This window comes from Peromyscus californicus, unplaced genomic scaffold (assembly GCF_007827085.1).
Source record: "Peromyscus californicus insignis strain IS unplaced genomic scaffold, ASM782708v3 Scaffold_12__1_contigs__length_115047231, whole genome shotgun sequence".
NCBI lineage: Eukaryota > Metazoa > Chordata > Mammalia > Rodentia > Cricetidae > Peromyscus > Peromyscus californicus.
Genome location: NW_026294413.1, coordinates 49,367,736 through 49,391,589, shown reverse-complemented (window position 1 = coordinate 49,391,589; position 23,854 = coordinate 49,367,736). Strand labels below are relative to the sequence as shown.

General features: G+C 42.7%; 1 protein-coding gene across 1 annotated transcript in view; it reads left to right on the top strand.

Moving 5' to 3' along the window:
• Positions 1 to 12,317: 12,317 nt before the first annotated feature.
• The window catches only part of Htr2a (5-hydroxytryptamine receptor 2A), a 63,515-nt gene continuing 51,978 nt past the window's right edge, over positions 12,318 to 23,854 (top strand). The window contains exons 1-2 of the mRNA XM_052732758.1: positions 12,318 to 13,890; positions 16,717 to 16,917. Of these exons, the coding sequence (XP_052588718.1) occupies positions 13,479 to 13,890; positions 16,717 to 16,917 (613 nt within the window). The 5' untranslated portion in view covers positions 12,318 to 13,478. The remainder of the gene's footprint in view (positions 13,891 to 16,716; positions 16,918 to 23,854) is intronic.

Here is a 23,854-nt window from a genome sequence, read left to right as displayed (position 1 = left end):
ACAATGACATACATATGATGTCACAATGAAACCCATTATTTTTATCCTAACCCAAATATTAATAAATTTACTTAAATTTAGGAACCTTCAGAAAGAAATTAATGTACTACTAGAAAGGTCTTATAATGTTTCTGGAAATCCTGACAGACATTGAAGGTGTATGTGTATTATATTTATATTTTTACTCCGGCAAGCTAAACATACAAAGCTAAAATGAAAACAGATCCATCAAGAGTTTAAATCAATGATTCTCAACCTGCCTCATGCTGCAACACTTTAATACAGTTCCTCATGTTGTGGTGACTCCAGCCATAACATCATTTTCATTGCTACCTCATAACTGCAATTTTGCTACTGTTATGAATTGTAATGCAAAATCTGATACACAGGATATCTGGTGTGCGATCCCTGTGAATGGATCATTCAATCCCCCAAAGGCTTGCAACCCACAGTTTGAGAGCTGCTGATCTAGACAAAAGTTTTAAACACATGAACCTGAGTGGCCTCATCAGACTCATAGTTCTCCACAGCAATATGCAAGCCTAGCGGATGGCTAATTCAATAGCTACAACATCCTTACAGGAAAAAAAAATGTGACACAAGAGTTTCAAACTGATCAAATTTTTCTTGTGTAGATAGGCAACAGAATTTCTCTTAGCTTTTGAGCACTCAAGGAGTATGGTTACATGATTATTTTTGAAAAGACCACTGAAGAACCTTCTTTGATCAGTCATAGGCCACCCATAGCAAAATAGACAGTATTAAGCATCATAATCAAGGACAAAGACCAGCATGGGGATTCTGATCACAGAGCAGAAATTAGACATGATACCTTACAAACTTGCAAAGACTAAGGAGTGTCTCTCCTTCTCTTTATAGATGTCATCTAAAGCTGGCAAAGCAAGTGCTAAGCATATGCACACACCTAAGATACAGAAAAGCTACAACCACCTCACAGACAGCCCCAGCTCTGCACAACCCTATCTGTTAACAGTTGGGAGTGATTCACAATCTGGGCTGTGGCTGGGACTATAAACTAGCAAACCATTTTTGAGAGCTAGTCAGTGATTTCTTTTTAAATTTAGCACTCTACGATATTATAATTTATTTAATCGTATTAACTGATTGCTTATTTAATTAATTTAATTACTAAAAGGAAACTGGTTAAGAAAACTATGTCATATCCATCAGTAGAATTCTATTGATAATTTGTGTCTTCTCCCAACATTAAGACTGAGTGTTCTTATAGCAAGCAATATGAGAAGAGGCTCTTGGTCCTTGTCAAGGAAGTGTCTGGGAACAGGTTATATGTGGTCAGAATGAGCAAGGGTCAAGAGAGAAGAAAAGGAGAACTTGAATGGGGAGTGGCGATGTCCCTTTTGAAACGGAAGAATTTGTTAGTCTCAAACACTGTAACTTCCAAAATCCTATTACATTTTATGCCTTGAAGGTTCAAACATAAGAACTTCTTCATGAATGTCTCAATTGAAAAGGAATGAAATTTTAATATTACAGTGAAACAAATTTTAGTAGCCAATCAGTTGTTAGCAAAATCTAAGGGTGGTAGAGTTGCCTGTGTAAAGAACCCTTCGTTAGGTACAGGAAAATAAATAATGAGCTGCCAGTGGGGATGTAAATTAGCATACAATGTAAGGGGGCTATTTTTGGTACCCGCAAGGCTAACATTTTGCCTAGTTGTCAAAAAGAGATCAATTAAATGAGTTATGGAGGATCTATCAGTAAAATTCCATTACCAATCTGTATTTCTAATTTTATGTACAATGTACATATCATATACAAACCATATATATTTATATGTAATTACACATAAGCAAACACATGGACAAAGAAAATATCTAATGGAATGTAAAATATGGGGTTATGTTTAGATAAGAGATTCTCCTAAATGGCATGACTTTTTATGAGCATTTTATTTTTTTGTAGTTAGCAATTTACAAAAAAAATCCCACAAAATTAATATATATTATCAACAATAGTTTTTGCATTTTATTTACATTCACAGACTCAAACAATATCAGAGTTGGTAGGGAAATATAAGAACAATGCCAACTGGTATTCTAGGAATGTGTCTCCCTGAGAACATCTTAAGCACACAACGTCATCTTCTTCAACCCCTCTACCCTGAAGAATCACATCTTCTTGGGGACAAAGTGTATGCATGTGGTTCTGCCTAGAGGATCTCTAAAATAAGTCACCAAACTGAAATCTCGATTCCAGGGACAATGGTCATCTCATGAAAACAAACTAAAAATGGTTGTAGCCACCTGACTACTGTAGACCACCACAGAGCAAGGGCAGTTCTATAATTGAAGATTTGCTTCTCTCAAGGGGTAGAAAAGGCTTCCACAGACACACTGTGAGGTATCAAGCAGTAGACTGATCAACTATGATTCTCTCCACCCCCTCCTGACACACCCATGAGGACTGAGGCAGGATGGACCTCGCTAGTCTAATGATGTAGAGTACTTCATCAGCATCAGGAGAGGGACAGTATTGGGCTTCTTAAGAACATTAATCAAATGATTAACTTTTACAAATGATGTGACTCTTTTTTTTTTAACTCCAAAATCTGCTGTGATTTGGATCTGTGTCCCTCAGAGAACAGCATATTAAGGGCTTGGTCCCTAGCCATTGCACTATTGGGAAGTGGTAGGACCTTTGAGAAGTAGGACTCTGAACGCTAAGGGAAGAAAGTTGGGTCACTGGTGACATGTTTTTGATGCTACATGGGGTTTTAAGTTCCCTCCATGACACACGCTTACCATGATGCTCTGTGCCCTCACAGGCCCAAAGCAGCAGAGCCAAGTGACTCCCCAATAATCATCTGAAACCCTGAGCTAAAGTAAACATTTCCTGCTTCTAAGTCACTTGTCTCTGGTATTCTTGTCACAGCAGATTAACCCTAGGACTTAGATGGCAGCTGAAATACTGAAATAAAACCAACTGCCTCATCCTGGAGAGCGGAACTGAGCTAATTTGTGATGAACAACTAAACAAGAGTCATTTTCTGTGGCCTTAGGAGAAACGAAATTGAAGTAATGTTCTGATCCATTTCAGTGGTTTCCAGTACCCCATCTGAGATATTTATAAAACGCCCTGAGGGCTTAACTGCATGAATCATCAATATAGGTAGACAGAAAGAACAGTCATTTGGATTTGAAAAGTAGCTTCATGAGGTGCAAATTTGACTTTTTTGGTATCCTGGTGTCTCCCATATTCACAGTAACTCACATGAGTAAACCCATTGGAAAACATGGAAAGTGAGGGAACGGTCTACCCATTTAATCCTGTAAAAGTCTGAGACTTCCTTTAAACCACAGTAGTGCCACCCACTCCAAAGGAAGGAGAGTGCTAAATTAGGTCAAGGTCATACTTCTGAAAGAAACAACTTTCTATGGAAGAAGTGAACATGTTAGACACCTTTCCTCTGAACACTGAGGTATTTCTTTCTCTTTGGGTATATTTCTTTCCACCCATAACCTACTGTTCTCATGATACTGGTTTGATAAAGCTGGTCCATAGCACTCTTCTTGCTGGGAGAGGACTTCAGCCACTTGTCTTTACAGCCTCTTAATCAATAAGTGAGATTCAGGGTGGGACTCAGAGGACAAGTCCAACGAGCGTCTTGGTGAGACCAAACAGAAAACAGAACTCATATCTCTTGTGGACAACTATGACTCACCCCAGACCCTGGTTGGGGTGAGAAGCAAATCTTATCACATACCCTTTGGTCATGCATGAGAGGCACCCAACAGTTGGTACTCAAACAAAATTTGGCATCCTGGCCAAATCTCTTCCTGTAAGACAGTCTCAAATTTTGAAGAAACAATTGATATCTTCAAAGAGTAATGTCTTGGACTAGAACAAATCTTTTCCTCCAATAGTTCTGGTTTTTGTGTAAGAAAACAATGAGAGTCTATGTGATAATATATTAATTTCTCCCAAGCCAAGGTCATGGCTGATAATAAGTTAGATATTTGGGGAAATGCACTTACACTAGTTTTAGGCCAACCCTGACTGGAAGGGCTATTTACCTCCAGCAGAAGAATGTAGCAAATGCTTTTACTGTGACCTGAAAGAAATGTGATGCTTCTCCTAAGACCTAAGGATGACTCAGACCCCAGAGACAGTGTGGCTGAATAAAATCACTTACCAAGAGAAATAAGTCAAATGGTGCCTTCCACCAATAGAGTGAATAGTCTTCATTTCACCAGCATGGGCAGGCATCTTTATTTGGAAGAGAGGTCCATTCTACATTCTTCCAATGGAGCTAATCACATTTCCCAGGCCCTTCCCCATGAGTGTTGGCAAGTGACTCAGACAATTTGAGTAACCTATTCTCCAGGATGCCAGGAAGGATTCAGAGACGGGCATGTGACCCACAGAGGTCCAGCCAACCCTTCCTAGTAAATGGTAAGTCACCAATAAGCTGAGTCCTCTTTTAAAAGATGTAATGTTTGACATATCCTCTTCCTCTACCAGAGTTTTAGAACAGAATCTGAGTGATATGATGCATCAAGCCCTTCATTTGTCTCAGTGACATACTTTGCTTCTTTATTTAAATGTGTAAGCCCTTCATTTTTGTGTATGCATGTGTGCTTACATGAGTGTATGTGCACCAAGTAGTGCAGATACCCCTGAAGGCCAGAGGGCATCAGGTCCCCTGGAACTGAAGTTACAGGACATTGTGAGCCATGTAGGTGCTAGAAACCAAATTCATGTCCTCTGCAAGAGCAGCAGGTGCTCTTAATTACTAAGCAATCTCTCCCACTTTGCTTTTTAAACTATTATACCCGAATCCTTCAAACCTGTTACTATGTTAGTATTAAAAGCAAGCACCACTTTGCATGTGTGATTAGAATTAAGGCTCTTGAAATGGGAAGAGTATCCTGGATTTTCCAAGGTGACTCAATAAAATTGTGCAAGTCTTTAAAAGCAGAGAACACTTCTCTGTGAGGACAACAGTGAGGAGGAAACCTGAGGCCTCCTTTGCAGTGGGTGACTTTAGAGATGAAGGAAGGGACAACATTCCATGCAATATGGATGGATGATCATTAAAAACTGGAGAAGGAATTGGATTGAAGGCCCTGGGAGTCTGTGGATAAGAATGCCACCTTAAAGACAGTTTGATCTGTGCCAGGGAGATCCTTGGGGACTTCCAACCTCCAGAACTACAATAAACTTGGTTATAAGCAATACAGTTTGTGGCAACTTGTAAGAGAACTAAAATATTAATGCATATAATCTTCAATACTATATATACTGATGACTTCAATGTGTATACCTCCTGGTCTGACTGCTCCTGTGTCTGCTGATTCACACATCCAACTGCCTTTGGGTGACTGTGCGATCTTGGTGACCTAACCTGCTGACTTTCTTTGAACTTCCATTCTCTTTTTCTACTATCATGAAACTCTAAACCAGGCCATGTATCCTACAAAAGTCATGTACCCAGCCTGGCGCTGGAGGAGGAAGGAAACTCTCAATTTTTCTCCCTCCTGCTAACTGGAATAGAGACAAGATAGCTGGGGTGCAAGCATCCATACCACCTTACAAAGCATCCCTGTAGGATGGTAGATCAGTGAGATGGAAGAGCCTCGGTTCTGTGGGTGTTGGCAGTCCTGGAGATTCTGGTTGAAGATGGTAAACTTCCCTGTTGTTTATTATGCTGTTATCTTGAGACTTGTACTACCTCCAGCTAAACTTCAGCTTAACTAGGGTGACAAAATTAGAATACCCAGAACAGAATTGTGTTTTTTCTCTAAAACTCAACTCTTTAGACTTCCTTAATCCATAAATGATAGCATTATCTACCTAGTTGATTAATCCAAATACTAGAAAATGGTTCTTAATCCCTACCCTTACTACCTCACCCACCCAACCTCCCTGCTCTTACTGTCTTAACCAGTCTACCTCCTAATCACAGGTAGTCAGGATTATGGTGATTCTTGCTCCAAATACACCTGTCCTCTCCATCCCCAGCATCTCTTCTGTGAGCATGTAGTATCTTTTAGTAATTTTCTCTGCTTTTATTCTTCCTACCCTCACCTTTTCTCCATATCATGGATACAACAACCTTTTTGTAACATCAGAATTATGCTTTTATCATCCCCAAAATCCTAAGTGGCTTCCCATGGCACTTCCGGTAGAATCCAGCCATTTATCGTGGCCTAGTAAGGCTGACATGATTGATTATCAACAACCTTACAAGCCTCATACCTTCTCCAGTTCCCCCATTTCTATTTCTACCCAGCTCTCAGAATTAATCTTGCCTTCACTCCAGATGATCCTAGCCTTGGGGAAGCCCACATCTGACTCCTTTTGCTTGGAAAACTCTACATCCAGTGTCTTCCTCCTTCTGATTTCATCTCAGATACAACCTTCATGGAAGATGATCCCAGACCATCCTACCAAAGGCTGTTTCTCACCCTTAACACTTGATTACATCACCCTGTTAACTACCTTCACAGAATATATGCAGTATGTAAAAACATTCATTTGCTATTTTCCCAAACTAGAACACCAAGCTACTGATGAACTGAGAATGTCTTTTACCATCTCTATCAACAGCACCCACATGTTCCATCTCCCTTGCTCTACATTTTTGCATGTGTTCAATTCCTTTTCACCACCCAAGAACTTTGTCATAATAAGTATCTCCTGCCACCATTTCAGTATCAATTCCCCATTGCCTTATATATTCTAAGCTTGCCTCAAAAGCCTGATGCTCTTGCGTGTACCTCCTGGGTGCCAGGATAATAGGTATGCTCTACCATACCAAGTTTTCTTGCTTTTAGCATCTCTCTACCTACCTCTGTAATCTCTGCTGTGCTTTTCAGGTATCTTCCACAAGGCTGTCTACATTCAATGCCAATCCTTCCATCTCCTCCAACTTTCTCTGGAACCCACTCAGTTGAATTTCTACTCTAAACACTCCACTATCACAAGGTCACTGAAGACTGGCATACTCACACCTTTTTGGTATTCCATCTTCATTATACTGAAGTCATCAGGAGTTATCTCATTGTATACTTCCCTTGACTTTGGAGAATGCAAAGACTCAGTGATATTCAAAGGCTTAACTAACTTTTTTGCCCCTCCCTGACCTAAAATACTGGAAAAATCCAGAGCTCAGTCCTTAGCCCTTCTCCCTTCCCTGTGTCTAGCTTCTTCTATGATCTCACCCAGTGTCATACTTAAAATGCCATCAATATGCCATGGATTGCCAAATTTATTTCTTTTCCCCAAACCCAATATCCAAATCCATGCTGTAATCAAGTATTTGAGCAAGAAGCTGGTTATTTTCAAGAGTGTACTTAGTTAGCATCTATAGCAGTGTGCAACACAATACTCAACAGTCATCTAGTTAATAAACATTGCAAACTAAACATTCACTAGGAAAAATTCAAAGCTTGACTTATTTCAAACACTTGTTTCTTTTGATAAAGGCAGTGGCAGTTGTACATTCTGGGTATACAGTGGTCAAGCATGCTAGCTTTAACACAGGAATTCACAGACAGTAAGGCAGCATGTATAGGGCCTGCACTGGTCTGTACGAAATGGGGTCATAGAGCTGAAAGGAGAAGTGGACATATGCCTCATCCCTAACACAGAAGCTAGCTCCAACTGATAACTACTTGCAAATAAAAAATTAGTTTTCTCCAGGGGAGTCTCACTGAGGGGAAAAAAGCACTCTTAAGGGTAGGCCCATGCCCAGCAGTAAATGGCCAACACAAAACAAACTCAAAGGTACCTTTGAAGGTTCTTTATCTCATGTTATATCAGGGCATTATTTTTTTTAACCTTACAGATCCTTTGCGTATGTATTATGGTTTCAGTTTGGGGTTTTTATGGGACTCTTCTGTGTGCAAACATGTGTGTCTCTGTGTCTATGTGAGTTTCTTGTGGTTTTTTTTCTTTCACACTTTTTCTTATATGGTTGTTTTGTCATATTCTGGCTTGTTTATTTTTTATTTATTTTATTATTCCTTAGATACCTGTTTGTTTTCCAACATGAAACAGAAAGCTTATGAATCCAGATAAGAGGGCAGATAGGGAGGAATTGGGAGGAATATGGAGAAGAGAAACCATAATCAAGATGTATTATATGAAAAAGTATTTCTTAAATAAAAGAAAAAAATTAAAAGAGGGCTGGCTTATTTCAAACCTGAGAATTGCAGCATCCAAGGGAAGTGACAGATTAAATACCACTAAGAAATCTCCTGTGAATAATGTTTTTTCATCCTCAGACCATTGGTAAAATCTTTGTCACCAAAAATTCAGGACACATTCTTAAAGAAGGACATGGAGTTAAAGAATTCCATGCTGCCAATTTGGGACAAAATTGGATTCGGTTGACTGAATAGAGGTTAATGTTTGCAGCATCTTGAAAAGGTAAAATTTTAAAAGGACAGACTACAGATCCAGTCTATATTCATGCCTCAATTCTTGAAGATTTTACTGGATTACCACCTATTTTTAAATGGGGGCAGGGGGCAGGGTTCTGGGAAGATGGCTCAGTGGTTAAGAAGATTTGCTCAGAAAACATGAGAACCTCAGTTTAGAGTCCCAACACACACATAAAAGCTGGGTATAGCCACACTGACCTTTAACCCTGTTGCTGGTATGAGGTGGATCAGTAGTACCATGAGAGCCTCCTGGTCAACCAGCCTGAGTCAAGAAACAGTGAGCGCCAGGTGTAGTATTAGACCCTATCTTAAGAGAATAGGGAGAGAGTGACAGAGCAGGACAACAGTTGTCTGCCTTTGACCTAGTCAGCATGTACACACACACACATACACACACATACACACACACACACACACACACACACACACACACACACACACACACACCAGTTTTACGGATAGAATTCATAGACATACTACAGAGTAACCTTGGCTTAAGCAAAGGTCAAGATTGAGTATGAAGGAATTTTCAAAAATAATGGAAACATAGAAATAGTTGTTTGTTGATTTGGGTGACAGTTGTGTGGGTGTATATATTTTTTTCAAAACTCACTGAATTATGTATTTAAGATCTTTATATTTTGATAAATACAAAATATAATTCAAGTCTTTGAAAGAAAATAAAATTGACCTACAGTGAATGTTTTGGAAGAGGGGAGAAAAGAGAGAAACAGAAGCCAATTCTGTTATTACTGGATCTTCCACAGCCTATAAAATGCTGAAGAGGAGGCTATAAAGATGCAGTATGTTCCAGATTTATTTACTCACAGAACTTTTTTCTTCACGTACTTTAACAGCTATAAAGCATTAATATTTCAGGAACCAAGTGCCTTTAGCATGGCGGGGGCAGGAGGGGGGGGAGTCCAGCAAGGGCTTCCAATGCTACTCCAGCAACTTCGTAAAGCAATAATTTTCTGTTGGCCTGTTTAAAATAAACTAGTTATAAAAGGCACCCCATATGTAAGGCCCAATCATTTTAGAATTCTGCCTCAGATAATAAATCGATTTGAGTTGTTGACCTCAAACTCCTCTGACAATAACGAGGCAGCTGCTGTCCATGGGTAACCGGAAATTTATGCCGAAGAAACATACAGTTACTTAAGCACCAATTCTCTTTCTGCTCTCTGTAGGACAGGTTCATCCACAGGTGTAAAAAACATTAAATCACAGTTGGGAAAGTTAAGTCTTAGGCTGAGTTCCCAGGAAGCCAAAACAGGCAGGCTTATGTAGGAGGGTTTACTGAAGAGGACTCCCAGATCAGCACCTTTAGGGGAGCAGGGGCGGGGAGGTGGGGCACGACAAGACACAGAGAACAGGCCTTGTGGGGAAGGTGTTTGTGACTCATACAATAAAGGCCCCAGAACATGTGAAAAGCTCTTCTCAGGAGGCCACTGACAGCTACCCAGCCTTCAGGCAAAGGTGAAATTAGTGGCACTCCTGTCACCACATGGGAACTGCCCTCAGAGAAATAGTATGGCCACATGTGAAGGGGTGTCTTTGGCTGAGGGTAACTTGCTAGCTAAGAGCCATCTGCTGATATTTCTCTCACCTGCAGGGGGTGCTAGACTGCACATTCCAGTGTCCACCACACTGCAAACTCAAAAAGACTGACTTAGAATCACTAGGGTTGAATATAATCAAAACACATCATATTTATACATATATGTACATGTTGTAATAAAGTCCCATTGTTATGTACAATATATAGGAATACAAATATCTTTCTACCCAATCTGACTCACATCTATTATCAGTAGTCAACAACCTAGATAGATTGTGTCTATATTGCTTTGTCCATAAAACTGCAAAAACGGCAAATAATCTTATTTTTAATATTTTTTTCACCAGGCTGACCTTGAACCTGCCGCCCTACTCCCCAAGCCCCCTAAATAGCTGAGATTAGCCTGTGCCACCAAGTCTTCAAAGAACATTAGACAGTGATTAACACTTTTATTTCATGTGTATTTAAATGAAAAATCATGCACTCAACCATGAACAAGATGCACACACCTCTTGCCTTTATGTGGCTTGAACTTAGTGTGATTAGCATTCAAATGAAAGACTGCAGAGGATGAGTAAGTCCTTGCCTCCAGTGGGAAAGGGCAGCTCATAGCAAGTTCCCTAAAAGGAAATTCAATAGCAGCAATAAGACTAAAAACATCTGGGCCTATAATATGCCAGGCAAGTCTATAAATTTATGTAGCTCTCAGATTAACCATCTGAAGTTGATGTATGGCTGATCCTATTCCTTTTTTCCAGATGAGGAAACCAAGTGTGAAGATTAAAGACCTTAGTCAAGGTCACAAAGGTAACAAGTGGGAAACCTGGGATTCTTGTCCTGGGAGTTGCACCTTGGAAATTCACAAGGTGGATACAGAAAGAGGGGCAGTGACAGCATCCCAGTCTCAAGGAATGACAAACACGAACGTGAAAATGTCAGAAGCACAAAGGTTCAGGCTGCAGCCAGGCTGCTCATGGAAAAGATGTGAATCTAGACCTGAAAGTAGGGGGCCCCAGAGAATGAGCTAAGAAAGGAGTTGTGTACCCCTCAAAGAAGCAATAAGAAATTCAGGCAAGAGAGTGGTAATGATTTTTCCTGTAACCAATAATATTTTTAATAGGAATAAAATGCCTAGTGTATAGTGTAGAGCATCCTGTTAGCATCAAATGCATGCATGTCATCTGGTACCTCACTGCAACCCAGTGATGAAGCTCTTGTCACCCTAGTTGACAATGGAGAATACTGGGCTATCAAGACAGCTGAGTTAGACTGTATGAGTCACAAAGCTGGGATTCTGAACCAAGGAACTGTGACTCCCGTCCCCACTCTCTCCAGTCCGGCCCCACAGACCATTCACTGGATACAGAAGACCAGTGGCAGGTAGGCGATCTGGGGAGTAATGTGGAAAAACAGAAGGGCTCCTCACTGTGGGCTGAAGAGAGAAGAGCTGAGAAATGTACATGAGGTGAGAGGGAAGGCTGGGAGTCTAGAGGGATGGGCAGGGAGGTGGAAGGAAGGACTGGGTGAGCCAGAACGGTGATGATTCCATGAACCACGAGGATGTGTGGCAAGAAGCCCTAACAGAGAGGCTCAGAATGGACGGTGACAAGGTCAGATGAGTGACGGATGAAAGAGTCTAGAAGGCAGCTGGACATGTAGCTGTGATATTGCCATGAGAATTAGGTGACTGGCAGCACACTGAAGGCCTGGGAGTCGCTGAATGGGCAGGGTAAAGGACAAGAGAACAATGTGGTAGCCAGAACCCCGAGAAAGCCCCTCATGTTGGGGAAACAATCCACTTCCTTCTCTGTAGAAGTAACAGTTTACATCTGCCTCCCTTAAGAACCACTGAGAGAGGACCTCTTTTGCACACAGGGCACCTTGCCATAGTGTCACTTCTTGGGGGGAAAAAAAGAAGAATAAAATAAAAACACTTCCTTTTCTAACATGAAGTTTTCAATTACTTCCTGGTGACATTTTTCAGATGAAGAAAAAACGAGCTAGTTAAATGGTGCATACACATAACAAGAGTGTGTGTACTTAAATACCTTCAACTAACTGAACATTGTACTAATGGTTTATCAGTTGTCACCAGACTTCCGGGACACACTGGCTTGGAATACAAGTGCTGGGTGCTCCCAGATCCCAGGGCATGCCTGTTTTCTAAGCTTTTTATCTTCCCTCCTCGCTCTTCACCCCTCAGCTTAAAATATTGCTGCCATATAGCCCACCTTATTAGGAATCTGCCCACTAAGCTGTGTCTCCGTTCTTTCTCTATTTAAAGCAAAAGTTCTTAATGTTAACCTGTAGCAGAAAGAAGAATGGGGCGGGGAGGGAGGGCTGTTCAGTCCGCCCTTCCTGGCTGTCGCCACCTTGCAGGTTCTGACACAGTGACAGAGGGAGGTCTGGGGAAGGAGACAGACTAGAGCTGCTTATTCTCCTGGAAACCCGGGAGCGACTTGGTGCAGACAGCCCTTCCTACTTTGCCTGTGGCTCTTTTGTGTGACTTTGAGAGGGGCTCCCCGGTGACTGATTCCTCCCCGGCGGCGGCGTGCCTGCTGAGGCTCTGGGAGGGAGGACCCGAGTGAGCGGAGCAGTGGCCAGAGGCAGCCAGCACAGACCTCCCTCAACTGCTGGAACTGGCGTGCAGTTTCTGAAGTCAGCAGAAACAGAAATCAAATTACTATCATCTCCTGCTGCTGGGAGCTCAAGGAGAAGGGGATTCCACACCGGCTCAGTCACCACCATGCGACAGGCGAGTCACAGGATAGCGGACTCTGGCGACAACGAATGTAAGTTCTTAAGCTGCTGTCTTTTACTGCTGTGGGATTTTCTCTCTGGTTGAAGTCACGCTTGGCCACGATGCCGTCATTGCCGTGAGTATCTCTGGTGTGGAAAGTTCTCTGCTGCTCTTCGGGATGCGTTTTCCTTCCGTTAAGCAAGCCACAGACACGAGCTGAAATTCCTGGTCGCCGCTGCGGCGTTTCTGCCTGAGACTAAGAAGGGTAACCCAAGTGTATCCAGTTACTATGGGATTAACACTGCATGGGTTTTTAATGGATTTCCTTAATACAGAGGGCGCACAGCCCTCCCTGCCGATTTCGGATTGCATGCTGTTTTAACTTTGTGATGGCCGAACTCGTGAAATCAGCACGTTTAACCCGAGAATTAGCTGAAACAGATTCCCACCGGTCACAAAACTTTTCTTCCTTAACCAGGAACACGTTTGTGTCCCCAAATGCTCAAAACTGCTTTTTTGCCTCTGCTGCTCGACAGTGGACTCTTCCTAGCACTGTGAAGGGAGGCAGCGTCAAGAGCCATCACACTTCTGGAACTCTTACTATGGGAGAGGAAAAAGCAGCCGGAGTTGCCACACATGGTCTCCACTTCATCGCGTCTTAGAGCCAGGACATAAAGATGAATGGTGAGCCTGGGCTGTGACTTGCTAGTCTCTCCACACTTCATCAGCTACAACTTCCGGCTTAGACATGGAAATTCTCTGTGAAGACAATACTTCTCTGAGCTTAATTCCAAACTCCTTAATGCAATTAGATGGCGACTCGAGGCTCTACCATAATGACTTCAGCTCCAGAGACGCTAACAGTTCTGATGCATCGAACTGGACAATTGATGCTGAAAATCGAACCAACGTTTCCTGCGAAGGGTACCTCCCACCGACATGCCTCTCCATTCTTCATCTCCAGGAAAAAAACTGGTCTGCTTTACTGACAGCTGTAGTGATTATTCTGACCATTGCTGGAAACATACTGGTCATCATGGCAGTGTCCCTAGAGAAAAAGCTACAGAATGCCACCAACTATTTCCTGATGTCACTTGCCATAGCTGATATGCTGCTGGGCTTCCTTGTCATGCCTGTGTCCATGTTAACCATCTTGTATGGTGAGTGGTGTTAGCATGTCAGCTGCCCCCAGTGTAGTCCCAAAGCGCATGTGCATGCTATTGGCAGAGGGACTGGGGCTCAGGAGAGAAGTAGACAAGAAGCTTTGTTTTAGTCGTAAAATTCTATTTTACTTGAGAGAAGAAAAAAAAAAATCAGGCAACCTAGTGCCTGATCATTGGTGAGTTTTGGGCTTTAAAATATATGTTGTAGAGAAATTGTTATCTGTACTCCAGAACTCCATGAGCATAATTTAGCTTTCATTCATGCCCGTGTGGCGTGTCCTTTCATTTGCCAGCCTCGGGACAGAACTGTTTTCTCTTTGCCTCACAGTGCTCAGCGCTTCTAATGGAGTGGTAAACCTTCCCAATTCCCTTGGACGGTTTGCAGAGAGAGCGTTAGTGCTGGAGTGGGTTTAATGCTAAAATATTCAGAGTCTCCATTAGAACAAACGAATTACTCTGGTTTTAATTGTCCCCCTTGCCCAGAGAAGCCAATACGGAAGAAAGCCTTTGAGCTATACCCTCAGCTCTTTAAAAATGTATCCTCCTGTCTGGTTTTGGAGGATAGAAAACAAACTGAAAGCTATTAATCTTGCTTTCTTCTCAACCCAGTGTCAAACTTCTCAGGAAGTCAGCTTTCATGGGGGAGCATAAATTCTTTCAAATTTATGAGTAATATAGCCAGAGTCATCCTAACAAAGAGCAAAGGAAACAATATTCAGACTGTTGGCACACACACTCAGGAGTCACCAGAGCTACAGGCAGTTTTAGAGATAACCTTTAAAGGGTTTTCTGGCCAAGTCCTAGAGGCTACAGTATGAACATATCCACCTAGCCCTGAAGGAAAGAGACAAGCCAGGAATAGTCAGCATCCATTTGTGAGGGCTAGCCCTGGCTTGACCTTTCAAATGACCCATCTGAATAATCCCATTACATTTGCTTATCATTTCTCAGCCACTGGGGAGGGGCTCTCACTTCCCAAAACCCTGACCAGCCCTCAGGGGCAAACTCTGCTGCAGGTGGGAGGTGTGACTCTGCAAGAACCCAAACCACAGCAGGAGGGCGGGGTGAGCTGCTGGGCTGCAGGGGCAGCCCTGGCCACGTAGGAAGCACAAGCAGGTCCTTTGGTCTCAGCTCAAGGTTGCCCCCTTGTGACAACTTCTGGATGTGCGGCCTCCACCGGCCCAGAGTCTACTAGACACTGGTCCCTGCGCCTTCGCCAGCGAGCAAGTCGCAAATCTGTCTTGCACAGATATTCTCTTCTTACACCTTGGAGGAAACTTTGAGGGGAGAAGGGCCTGCTTTCTTTCAGGGAAGACTCCTTCCCCACCCCCCGCCCCACAAGAGCCAAACATCGGTTCCCAACAGCAGAGCCGGTTTCTGCTGCTAGAGTGTAAGATCCTCTCAGTTTAAGCTGTTTGCTGAGACTAGAACCAGAAGGTTTGGGATTAGGTTTAGGTCCTGCATCGTTTCCTTTTATGAATACTCCTGGGTATTCATGGTAGAGGTAAGACTTGAGCATAAATGAGAACTACCTCAGTTTGAGCTCTACTGTTCTAAGAAAGTATTGACCTCTCTAATATCCCTTCGCATTCGCAGGCAGATGTAATATCATTGTTCATTCTGTTAGCAAAACTGATGAACGGCTTACTCAAGTGTTTGATGCTCTCCAAACCACACAGAGCGGAACAGGACACTTTAGGGCACTGAGGCATCCTCTATTTTTCTCAGACAGCCAAGTATCTGCCAAGCTTCCTGAACTGGATTCTGGGAAGTTTTAAGAACCCTTTGATATTGAGGGCCCACCTCTAGCCACTCTCCAGAAAGACTGATTAACTGGACCCAAAGTCCTACTGGCTGATTGTGATGCTGGAGGGGGCACCTTTGTCCCAAGTAACTGCTACTAGGAGAGGCTCCGATATCAGCGTCAGCAATGTGATTTCTAAGTTTTTGAAAAATGCACATTTTCTAGTCTGCTCCAGCCTTACTGGATCAGAATAGCAGAGGTGGGTCCTCATTGTAAGGAGCCAACTGAGAAAACTAGCTGTCACCTATAGCTTGAGCAATGCCCTGAGACAAAGCTAGACACCCTTGATTTTCTTCACCATCCTCGATGTTTCTCACATGTCCCGAATTTGAGTTTAATAAAACATTAGGGGACTGCGTATCATAAGTAAAGACATTCAAGAGGTAGAATTGAAGCCATTGGGTCACACCATCTCTAATTGCCTGCCTGTGTGAGACTGGACACAACTAAGAATGACTAAGATTAGATTAACCACAAGGACCTTAACTCTAGAGAAGATTGTGTGGATAAATGATGGATGGATGTGGGTGGTACTTCAATTAAGGGGCTCAGAACATAACTTTGGATAAGCTGTTAAATAAAAATGGCCTTGCCACTGCAAGCCCCTTGAGCCACACGAATGGTCAGGCCCCTCCCCCGAGGACCTCTATCTACCAGGCTTTCCCTTTCGGAGCTGTAGGTATAGCCTGGCAGATAGAGGTCCTCGGGGGGAGGGGCCTGGGCTCTCAGGTGTGGCTCAAGGGGCTTACAGCCAGGTGGAGGGCGGAAAGAGACTCATTGAAGAGGAAGAAGCGAATTTCTCTTTTGCTAATGTAATTCTACAGACCAGAAACATTCAAACCTACACTCACCTATCAGTGCCTTCATAGTGTAATGAAGCACACTTGCTGCTTGTTCAAATGTTGGAAGTCTTGTCACCAATGCCTGTCCCCAAGTTGTAAACAGTTGTGCCAGGGTATAGATCACATACCGAAGGAAGCATGAAGCTGCTTGCTGATACTAAAACTTGTGCACTACAGGGTACCGGTGGCCTTTGCCTAGCAAGCTCTGTGCAGTCTGGATTTACCTGGATGTACTCTTCTCTACGGCCTCCATCATGCACCTCTGTGCCATCTCACTGGACCGCTACGTTGCCATCCAGAACCCCATCCACCATAGCCGCTTCAACTCCAGAACCAAGGCCTTCCTGAAAATCATCGCTGTCTGGACCATATCCGTAGGTAAGCGGGAACATGTCAGAGGTGCATTTGAAACTGGAGTTTGGCTTTTCCTGGAGACGTGTTCCATTTTGTTGCACTGAAACTTGACACGCTGAGTCTGTTGTTTCACGTGTTGCAAGGTATGGTCTGAAACTTCGTGATTCTTGCAGTGATTTTAGGCAAGGAAAATCTGTGGATGTCAGTGGCTGACAGCAACTGTGTGCATTGTTTTGCACACATAAGAATAAGCACACTAGCAGAGCCCGAGTCGGGCATGACTGTGTTCTTTCTCACATCCAAGTCTTGGGTCTCCCAGAAACCTGAGTTTTGTCATTACCAGACTTGTGGTTGCTGAAGAATACCGACACTTGTCCTCGATAACATGGGCCTTGAGGGGGGAATCTAGAAAGTGGCAGAAGCTGAGGACAGAGGGCAGTGGTAACAACGGCTAAAGGACCAGCACTTCAGCTGCCCCGTGCCTCTGCGGCCTTTCTTCTGTCTATTTTCTTCTTCCTGCTGTGACACCAAAGGATTCCAACCAACCTCAGTTAGGCTGATCACACACACTCGCCACTTGCTAGTATTGATCTTCCATCACCGTAATAGGATCTAAAGGGGCAGCTCTCAGGCAGCAAAGTCAATTTTACCTGTCACCTCAGCAGGCTTGGTTTGTAATCAAAGGCTCCCCGAGACCTGTTGTAAAGTCTCAAAGCTTTTCAGGTGGAAATACTGTATTGGCTAAGGCCCATGGGGGGTGGTATCTACTTCTAGGTGAGACTGTGGGATTTGATGGTAGGTTAAAATTCCAGAACTCATTTGATACGACTCACAACTGTGTAATAAAAATACCTATCGATAGGGCTGGAGAGATGGCTTAGCATTAAGAGCATTTGTTACTCTTGCAGAGGACCCAGTTTGATTTCCAGGACCTACATGGTAACTCACAACCCAGTTCCAAGAGATTTGATACCCTCTTCTGGCCTCTGAGGGCACCAGGAAGACACATGTTGTACAGACATACAGGCAAGCAAAACACCCATACACATAAAATAAAAGCAATTTTTAAAGTGTCTATCAGAAATAGCAAGCACAGTTTGTGTTCATTGCTTCCTCTCCTGCTAATAACAGGAATTAATGTGACACTATCTCCATTTTGGAGATGAGAAAACTAGCCTTCAAAACCGGAAATGAGGCGTATGTATGCAGCGAGCATGGGCACAGTGAGCATCCTCCGGTTCTGAGGCTAACAGTGATGGGTTACATGTTACACAGCATGTGCACATTTTGGAAAAATCCTCATCTGTTTTCCATTTTGAGCCTTACAATATCATTTGAGGTCAGCAGCACAGACAATCTCACTGTGTTTGTTTGATAAGTCGGGGAACCTCAGGACACAGGACATGTGGTTTCCTGGGTCACAGGTCTGACTCACTAGCACTCTAGGCTTCTGGCATCAAGCCCTGTCTCTTTCTGCTGAGTGTACCGCACCTTCCTTAGCCAGCAGCTTCTGCTCCAAGAAAATGCTAATGGCATTAATAATTCATAATATTTAATCCGTGCAACTCAGGACTTGTTCCACCTGGAACAGGAGGGTAAAGGGGCCCGTAGGTAACCATCCAAGCTGCTCATAACCACTTTGGAGAACCCATACGTTTAGATGGTGAGTGCTCCTGAGAGAGATCCATGGTTGAGGACCATGAGCCAGATTATCAGAAAAGGAAGCGTGATGAAAAAGGGTCAAATGCAATTCATGCAGCCAAGAATTCCACCTTCATTTCACAGACTGTCCCAGTCACTAAGCAGAGACTGAAATGACGCAGCACCCTTTTCTTTGCATGTATGTGGTGTGTATGTGTGCTTGCATGTATAGGAGTTCATGTGCATGCACATTTAATGTAGTTGATGTCAAGTGTCTTTCTCGGTTTAGCTTTACTTTATGAGGCAGGGTCTCTAGCTTAAATCCAGAGCTTGCCAATTTGACTAGTCTAGCCAGCTAGCTTATTCCAGGGATCCTGCCTCTGCCTCCTGAGGGCTGGGGTTACAAGTAGCCCCCCAACATTTCCATGAGTTCTGAGAATCTAACTCCAGTCCTCACATTACAGCAAGGACTTGTACCCACCGAGCCATCTCTCCAGTCCCAGCATCCGTTATCTTTTACCCTTAGCCAAGACAACTCCCTGTCTCTGACCAACTTCATGATGACACCGTTAGCAAAAGTTAGAGATTCTTAGCATTGCCACAGACCCAGTTGTATCCAAGTCACCTTGTAGATAAGTCTGTCACACCGGATGGCAGCACTTAGAAGCAGGAGTTTGACCCAGGTCAATCCAGCTCCAGTCTGGATTTTATCTACTACCTAATAAGGCTGTCTGTCTTCTGTCACTCTTTCTGACTGTCATCCCAGGAGGGAGACAGGTTGGGATGGCTGTGGGGATGCTGACCAATGGGCATTGTTAAAAAGGAGTCATTCAGAAGTTATCGTCTATCTGTTCCGTGGATTTTCTAAAGTAAACCAGATGAAGAGTGTGTGCTCGAATGTCTCTCCCAGTGTGGTAAAAGACAATTAAACATAAGAAAAGTCGAGGTTACACAACCATGTAACTACCTGCGAGGTGGGGTTCTGTGGAGTAATCGGGTAAGAAATACTAAAAACAAGAAGTCAGTTCTACCCTGGGTCCTGAAAGAGCTCAGAGCCAACTTCTTCCCAACTTTTCCTCTCTTGTTTCTCTTTCTGTTGTTTTGTTTGGGCTTTCGGTGGTTTTAGTTTGCTCTGTGTGTGACTTTAGGCTTAGATCCTTATTCCAGCTGGAATATTTTTCCTGTTGTTTTTTTTTTTTAAATCATGTATAGTCAACCAATGAAACTGATTTCAAGATGTACACTGTGGTGACTGAATGTACACGTTTTGTAAAATAAATACCACAAATTAGTTAATTCCTGCCTCCTCTTACCACAGTACCTTTTATTCTGCAGTCAGAATATGGAGAAAATAACAGGAGTAAAACTCAGAGTTAGTAAATGCAGACACCATGCCATACACTAGATCCCCTGAACTAACCCGTCTCCCCTCCCCACATCGGTCTCTGCTAATAGAATCACTCTTGCCAGAGAGGAAATATTCTAAAGAGATGGTTGTACCACCACTTCCAGTTAACAGATTTTCCGAACGATGAACCCCAATGAATCATATTTTCCCAGAGTACCTGCTGAGGGAAAAGAAAGACCAAAGCCCTGGGGCCAGGCAGAGAACGAACTCTCTGGAAGAGAGCTCACATGGGTCTGGTATCTTATCAGACAACCTCGCAGGACTGATGAAAGCCGGACAGTTCAGTGCCGAGCACACCATGCCTTGACCAGCACTGTTTAATTATACACTCCATCCTCTATTGAAACATAAACCTTGATCAAGACCCCAACAATGGACTTGGGGGTCACTGGACATCTTTATCCTTCACAAGGTGTCTGTACTGACTAAATTCCCTTCCTCTGCATCTCTGAATCATTCTCTTTAATTGGCATATCTCTTGTTGGGAGCTGGTGGGGCCCAGATTTTATCCTAAAATCCCTGCTACAGTAAATGTCATTCTACTGTTTCTATAAATTCAGCCTTTCTTAGACTCCACATAGGAGTGAGATCATATATCCTTGCAGTACTTTCGAGACTGATCCACAGTTGGGAACAGGCAGATTTCTTTTCTATAGCTGTATAATGAGGAGTTCTATGTGTATATGGCCTACCTTGCTTTCGCTTAGCAGTCAAAGTCTTTACAGCATCTACTGTAGAATTTTTCGTTAGTTTACTGATATATTCGGTTTTCTTCATGAGCTGATGAATATAGAGCCAAACTTGGATTTCTGCAGTTTCTTTTCTGAGCATCCTTAAATGAAGCTCAGAGGTTGCCATTTCCCCCTGAGGTCTTTATGTCAGTAAGGAGTGTGTATTTTTGAAGGGTTGTGTAGAACTTAGTCCTAACTCTCTGGTGCCATTTAAAAATTTTTCAATCTGTCTTTAACCCCCATGTTTACACTTTCTACCCCTTCATGGGCTATTAACTACCTACAGATTTTATCTTTCATGCTGGTTTTTAATCGTCATCAAATGCTCTCTTCATTTCTTAGTGAGCCTTCTTGCCTTAAAAGTCGACTCCATAGACACTGTATTTATGCCAGATTTCTTTAGATTTTATCATTTTTTTCTGGCTTTATTTTACTCTATCCTATTACTGACGGTGACTTTGTGTTTTAAGTGTGTTACCTGGATGGAAGCATATCCAGTGTTTTGTTTTTTTTTTTAATCCAATCCATCTGTTAAAAAAAAAGATTTATTTTTATTCATGTGTAGGTACATGTGTCGGCTTATAGATAAGTACATGTGAGGTGCCTGTAGAGGCCAGAAGTGTGGAACCCTCTGGCGCTGGAGCTACAGATAGCTGTTAACTGCCTGACACAGATGCTGGAACGGAGTCCTCCGGAAGAGCAGCAATCGCCCTTGCTGGCTGAGCCCTCCTCACTCCAGCCCCCATCTTCGTCTTTTAATCAGATTATTTAGTTATTTTACAGTTTGCATCAGTCCATTTCTTTCTGCTTTACTCTTAGACTGATCAGAATTTTAATTCAAATTTCTCTTTAAGCTTATTGATTGTCTATTCTTTTAGCAATATCAAGATGCCTTTTTTTTATTGTAAAAAGCCTAAAGCAAACTCTTTTACACCTCTTGGAAATGCAAAAAAAATTGAGAACGTTTCAACCCCATTGACTCCGTGCTCCATTGTGTTTCCTTTCCTGCTTTGTACACATAGGTTAAAGAAACCCAAGGCATCATTCCAGCTGCCCTATGAACTTGCGTGTGTTTCATATTATATGGACTCTTCTGTTGTTATATTCTGCTTTCTTTACTTCTACAGTCCTGCCTGGGTGTTTAGTCCTTACTCCTGAAGAATTGCAATGTCATGCTTGCTGTTTGCTCTCCGTTTTCATCACTTCAGATCACTCTGTTTTACCTTCATTTATAGCACACTTTTGCATAGTGTAGAACCCAAACGGACCTGCTGATGTAGACCCATGATATCGGCCACGTGAGACTCTGTGGCCAGAAAAGTCCAAATTCAAAGCCACCATGAGCAATTTAGTGAGACCTTGTCATGAAAAAAAAAAAAAAAAAAAAAAAACAAAAAACAAAAAAAAAAAAAAAAACTCCAAAGAGGCTTAGTCTGCAGTTCAATGGAAGAGCATCTGCCAAGCATGTGTGAGGCTCTGGGTTCAATCCCCAGCACAAAAGAGAAATGAAGCAGTCTCTTTTCCAGAACTTTCTCCATGGCCTTCTGGGTCTCTAGATTATTTTGGTTTGTTGTTTGTAGGAGCTCAGCTGTCAGTGTCCACAGAAGCCACCATGTTGCCTGGCTTTGAAAATCATCTTTAGCAATGTACTTAGGTGCTGCCTGGACGTGGATTAGTTTTTCTTCATCTTGAACTTGATTGGTACGGGTTCTTAAATCCGACATTCAAGGTCATCTTGTTGTCACTTTGGAAAGTTCCTTAGCCATTATCCTTTCAATTATTACACCTGCACCATCCCCCTTGCCCTCACTCTGAGGCTCCAGAGTGCATAATAGAATGCTGACCTGCACATCTGAGGGCTCAGTTTCTACATTCTCCTCCTCCTCCCCCTCTCCTCTCCCTTCAGTCTGTGGCACAGGTTCCTCTCCCATCAGCTACTTCCAATCTACTGCCAAGCCCATCTAGTGTATTCTCACAGATTGTATTTTAGCTACTAGATTCTTAGGTTTTTACCAGGTTAACAGATTTCAGTTGTGTGGACTAGTTCTCTGTTATTCTATATTGATATCAAATATCAATCACTGTTTTCTGACTATCTCTCAGTTAGCTGATAATTCTGTCCCCTGGTAATTTTCTCCTTGGTCTTCCTCATTTCTTTGAGTTACTATACCTAGTAGATTTTTTTTAATTGCATTGTATTTTGTGTAAAAATCTAATAGGCAGTGTGTTGATATTAGCTTTCACCACAGGGTAATCCACGAGCTTTAACATATCTGGTATATGTGTGTACATGTGTATGTATGTGCATGCATGGGCAGGCACCCCTTAACCCAATCACTCTATTTCTTTGAAGCAGTGATCTCCTAAGAACTGGTTTCCAGTTGTGGCTTTATAACCCCTCTGTATTCCTCTACGGTTCCAGGTGAAAGCTGGATGGTTCTTGACTGTAGGAGCTCTGACCTCAGCTCTTATAGCCTCAGCCCACAACATGGCTGCCAACTCATTCAGCCTCAGACAAATCAGTGGGTGCTTGAGACACGAGGCGGACCCTATCATCTGACATTTCTGCCCTCCCCATTCTGCCTTGGCAGCACTTATAGAGACATGAATTCTACTTTACTCTGTATTAATACCGCCATGCCTCATCCAGTTCGATTCTCTCCTGTGTATCTTTTGTCTCTTTGTTTTAACAGAATTTGTGTCTTCGCCTTCTATGCATTTCACAATGTATAGGTGCGTTTTATTTTTCCTCAAGATCTGACAGTCTCTCTTTAATCCTGAACTTCAGCCCATCTACATTCACTGTGGCAGTTGGAGTAATTGGTTTCCTGTTACCTGATTATGTTATAGCTGCCCTTTGATTTTCCACAGTTCTCTCAAGCTAACCCCATTTCCCCATTTTTAGTGAACTGCAAACTCTCCCTTCATTTCCTCTACCATTTCCCACTTACTCAAATTTCTGCAGGATTTTTCCTTTTCATTCCTCTCCTCCTTAAAATTTCATCCCAAACAATTATTACACCGATCCTTCCACTAATGAACATAAAGTAAGTAAGAGTCTTAATCTCTCTCAGCCACTTTGCATCTCCAGTTCACTGTTTTTTCTCTAGTATTTTTAGTTCACCTAGTGGTGTGCCGCCAGGTCTTTTAACACAGGTCACAAAGTGTAGGAACTGTAAAG